At 55.6% G+C, this 5,000-nt stretch overlaps 1 protein-coding gene across 1 annotated transcript in view; it reads left to right on the forward strand.

The window, feature by feature from the left end:
* Positions 1-4,574, forward strand: part of LOC128362381 (ephrin-A2-like) — a 14,997-nt gene extending 10,423 nt beyond the window's left edge. The window contains exons 3-4 of the mRNA XM_053323120.1: positions 2,530-2,598; positions 4,447-4,574. Of these exons, the coding sequence (XP_053179095.1) occupies positions 2,530-2,598; positions 4,447-4,574 (197 nt within the window). The remainder of the gene's footprint in view (positions 1-2,529; positions 2,599-4,446) is intronic.
* Positions 4,575-5,000: the final 426 nt, after the last annotated feature.

Raw genomic sequence — 5,000 nt, forward strand, 5'->3', positions numbered from 1 at the left:
CTCTGGAGTTGCCACTGGTGAGAGGCGCCGGGCAGGGGTGGCAATACTTATTTCCCCCCGGCTTGGTGCCTGTATGTTGGAGTTTACCCCGGTAGACGAGAGGCCCCCCCGATCTGAACCCGAGCGGTGTTCTGTTATTGGACTTCTGTGCTCGTCACAGGTTGTCCATAACGAACACCATGTTCAAGCATAAGGGGGGGGGGGGGTCCATATGTGCACTTGGCACCAGGACACCCTAGGCCGCAGTTCCATGATTGACTTTGTAGTCGTGTCGTCGGACTTGCGGCCGCATGTCTTGGACACTCGGGTGAAGAGAGGGGCGGAGCTGTCAACTGATCACCACCTGGTGGTGAGTTGGCTCCGATGGGGGGGGGGGGATGCCGGGCAGACCTGGCAGACCCAAACGTATTGTGAGGGTCTGCTGGGAACGTCTGGCAGAGTCTCCTGTCAGAGAGAGTTTCAACTCCCACCTCCGGGAGAGCTTCGACCACGTACCGGGGGAGGCGGGGGACATTGAGTCCGAGTGGGCCATGTTCCGTGCCTCCATTGTTAAGGCGGCCGACCGGAGCTGTGGCCGTAAGGTGGTCGGTGCCTGTCGGGGCGGCTGGTACCGAACCCGCTGGTGGACACCGGTGGTGAGGGATGCCGTCAAGCTGAAGAAGGAGTCCTATAGGACCTTATTGGCCTGTAGGACTCCAGAGGCAGCAGACAGGTACCGGCAGACCAAGCGGAGCGCAGCTACGGCGGTCACTGAGGCAAAAACCCGGACATGGGAGGAGTTCGGTGAGGCCATGGAAAAAGACTTCCAGACGGCTTCAAAGAGATTCTGGACCACCATCCGGCGTCTCAGGAGGGGGAAGCAGTGCGCCGTCAACACTGTGTACGGTGGGGACGGTGCGCTGCTGACCTCGACTCGGGACGTTGTGGATCGGTGGAAGGAATACTTCGAAGACCTCCTCAATCCCACCAACACGCCTTCCAGTAAGGAAGCAGGGCCGGGGGACTCGGGTGTGGGCTCTCCTATCTCTGGGGGGGAGGTCGCCGAGGTGGTCAAAAAGCTCCTCGGTGGCAGGGCCCCGGAGGTGGATGACATCCGCTCCGAGTTCCTCAAGGCCCTGGATGTTGTGGGGCTGTCATGGTTGACACGACTCTGCAGCATCGGGTGGACATCGGGGGCAGTGCCTCTGGATTGGCAGACTGGGGTGGTGGTCCCTCTTTTTAAGAAGGGGGACCAGAGGGTGTGTTCCAACTACAGGGGGATCACACTCTCAGCCTCCCTGGTAAGGTCTATTCGGGGGTGCTGGAGAGGAGGGTCCGTCGGATAGTCGAACCTCGGATTCAGGAGGAGCAGTGTGGTTTTCGTCCGGGCCGTGGAACAGTGGACCAGCTCTACACCCTCTGCAGGATCCTTGAGGGTGCATGGGGCCCAACCAGTCCACATGTGTTTTGTGGACTTGGAGAAGGCGTTCGACCGTGTCCCTCAGGGGATCCTGTGGGGGGTTCTCTGGGAGTACGGGGTATCGGACCCCCTGATACGGGCCGTCCGTTCCCTGTATGACCGGTGTCAGAGCTTGGTCCACATCGCCGGTAATAAGTCGGACTTGTTTCCAGTGAGAGTTGGACTCCGCCAGGGCTGCCCTTTGTCACCGATCCTGTTCATAATCTTCATGGACAGGATTTCTAGGCGCAGCCAGGGTATGGAGGGGGTCCGGTTTGGTGACCTCAGGATTGGGTCACTGCTTTTTGCAGATGATGTGGTCCTGTTGGCTTCATCAGACCGTGACCTCCAACTCTCACTGGATCGGTTCACCGCCGAGTGTGAAGCGGCCGGGATGAGAATCAGCACCTCCAAATCCGAGTCCATGGTCCTCAACCGGAAAAGGGTGGAGTGCACTCTCCGGGTCGGGGATGAGATCCTGCCCCAAGTGGAGGAGTTCAAGTACCTCGGGGTCTTGTTCAGTGAGGGAAGGATGGAGCGTGAGACCGACAGGCGGATCGGTGCGGCGTCTGCAGTAATGTGGACTCTGCACAGATCCGTCGTGGTGAAGAGAGAGCTGAGCCGAAAGGTTCCTACCCTCACCTCTGGTCATGAGCTGTGGGTTCCTACCCTCACCTCTGGTCATGAGCTTTGGGTTCCTACCCTCACCTCTGGTCCTGAGCTTTGGGTTCCTACCCTCACCTCTGGTCATGAGCTTTGGGTTCCTACCCTCACCTCTGGTCATGAGCTTTGGGTCGTGACCCAAAGAACAAGATGGCGGGTACAAGCGGCTGAAATGAGCTTCCTCCGTAGGGTGGCTGGGCTCTCCCTTAGAGATAGGGTGAGAAGCTCAGTTATCCGGGAGGAGCTCGGAGTAGACCCGCTGCTCCTCCACGTTGAGAGGAGCCAGATGAGGAGGCTCGGGCATCTAGTCAGGATGCCTCCCGGACGCCTCCCTGGTGAGGTGTTCAGGAGGCATAGGGTTAAGAGCTGGAGGAAGTGTCTGGGGAGAGACATACTGGTACTTCATACTAACCTGTTGTTTCTTGCAGCGTCGCCGCTTCACGTCGTCGACGGCCCTAAATCGTGTCTGAAGCTCAAAGTTTACGTCAAACCAACCAGTAAGTAATGATGTCATCAATCAGGTTATTGATCAAATGAAAGTGACAGCTGGTGGTGTAGTGGGTCCTGGTCCTGGGGCAGTGGGTCCTGGTCCTGGTGCAGTGGGTCCTGGTTCAGTGGGTCCTGGTCCTGGGGCAGTGGGTCCTGGTCCTGGTTCAGTGGGTCCTAGTCCTGGTGCAGTGGGTCCTGGTCCAGTGGGTCCTGGTCCAGTGGGTCCTGGTTCAGTGGGTCCTGGTTCAGTGGGTCCTGGTCCAGTGGGTCCTGGTCCAGTGGGTCCTGGTCCTGGTGCAGTGGGTCCTGGTCCTGGTCCAGTGGGTCCTGGTTCAGTGGGTCCTGGACCTGGTGCATTGGGTCCTGGTCCAGGTGCAGAGCGTCCTGATCTACGGCTTTACCTCCAGGGTAACCAGTATAACCAGGGTAACCAGGGTAACCAGTATAACCAGGGTAACCAGGGTAACCAGTATAACCAGGGTAACCAGGGTAACCAGTGTAACCAGTGTAACCAGTGTAACCAGTGTAACCAGTATAACCAGGGTAACCAGGGTAACCAGTGTAACCAGGGTAACCAGGGTAACCAGTGTAACCAGTATAACCAGTGTAACCAGGGTAACCAGGGTAACCAGTATAACCAGGGTAACCAGGGTAACCAGTATAACCAGTATAACCATGGTAACCAGTGTAACCAGTGTAACCAGTGTAACCAGGGTAACCAGGGTAACCATGGTAACCAGTGTAACCAGTGTAACCAGGGTAACCAGGGTAACCAGTATAACCAGGGTAACCAGGGTAACCAGGGTAACCAGTATAACCAGTGTAACCAGGGTAACCAGTATAACCAGTGTAACCAGTGTAACCAGTGTACCCAGTACAACCAGTGTAACCAGTGTGACCAGGGTAACCAGGGTAACCAGTATAACCAGTGTAACCAGTGTAACCAGGGTAACCAGTGTAACCAGGGTAACCAGGGTAACCAGGGTAACCAGTATAACCAGGGTAACCAGGGTAACCAGTGTAACCAGTGTAACCAGTATAACCAGTGTACCCAGTACAACCAGTGTAACCAGTGTGACCAGGGTAACCAGGGTAACCAGTATAACCAGTGTAACCAGTGTAACCAGGGTAACCAGTGTAACCAGTATAACCAGGGGTAACCAGTATAACCAGGGTAACCAGTATAACCAGTATAACCAGTATAACCAGGGGTAACCAGTATAACCAGGGTAACCAGTGTAACCAGGGTAACCAGTATAACCAGGGTAACCAGTATAACCAGTGTGACCAGGGTAACCAGGGTAACCAGTATAACCAGTGTAACCAGGGTAACCAGTGTAACCAGTATAACCAGGGGTAACCAGTATAACCAGGGTAACCAGTATAACCAGTATAACCAGTATAACCAGGGGTAACCAGTATAACCAGTATAACCAGTATAACCAGGGTAACCAGTATAACCAGTGTAACCAGTGTAACCAGGGTAACCAGGGTAACCAGTGTAACCAGTATAACCAGTGTACCCAGTATAACCAGTGTAACCAGTGTGACCAGGGTAACCAGTGTAACCAGTATAACCAGTATAACCAGTGTAACCAGTATAACCAGTATAACCAGTGTAACCATGGTAACCAGTGTAACCAGGGTAACCAGTATAACCAGGGTAACCAGTGTAACCAGGGCAACCAGTATAACCAGTGTAACCAGTGTAACCAGTATAACCAGGGTAACCATGGTAACGAGTATAACCAGTATAACCAGTATAACCAGTGTAACCAGTGTAACCAGGGTAACCAGTATAACCAGTATAACCAGTGTAACCATGGTAACCAGGGTAACCAGTCTCTCTCTCCCAGATGATTCGGTGTATGAGTCTCCGGAGCCGTTCCTGACAGACGACTCCACCAGCGGCTGCAGCAGCGCTCTGCTCCCCCTCTTCCTGCTGGCCACCATGTTGCTTCTCTTACTCCTCGCCTCCTCATAGCACCTCCTTCTCCTGCTGCTGCTGCTCCTCCTCATCTGGCTGCTCGTCCTCCTCCTCCTCCTCTTCCTCCTGCTGCTCCTCCTCCTCCTCCTGCTGCTCCTCCTGCTGCTCCTCCTCCTCATCTGGCTGCTCGTCCTCCTCCTCCTCCTCTTCCTCCTGCTGCTCCTCCTCCTCCTCCTGCTGCTCCTCCTGCTGCTCCTCCTCCTCATCTGGCTGCTCGTCCTCCACCTCCTCCTGCTCCTCCTCCTCCTTCTCCTTCTCCTCCTCCTCCTTTTCCTCCTGCTGCTGCTCCTCCTCCTTCTCCTCCCGCTGCTCCTCCTCCTTCTCCTCCTGCTCCTCCTCCTCCTTCTCCTCCTGCTGCTGCTCCTCCTCCTTCTCCTCCTGCTGCTGCTCCTCCTCCTTCTCCTCCTGCTGCTCCTCCTCCTC

This window comes from Scomber japonicus, chromosome 7 (assembly GCF_027409825.1).
Source record: "Scomber japonicus isolate fScoJap1 chromosome 7, fScoJap1.pri, whole genome shotgun sequence".
NCBI lineage: Eukaryota > Metazoa > Chordata > Actinopteri > Scombriformes > Scombridae > Scomber > Scomber japonicus.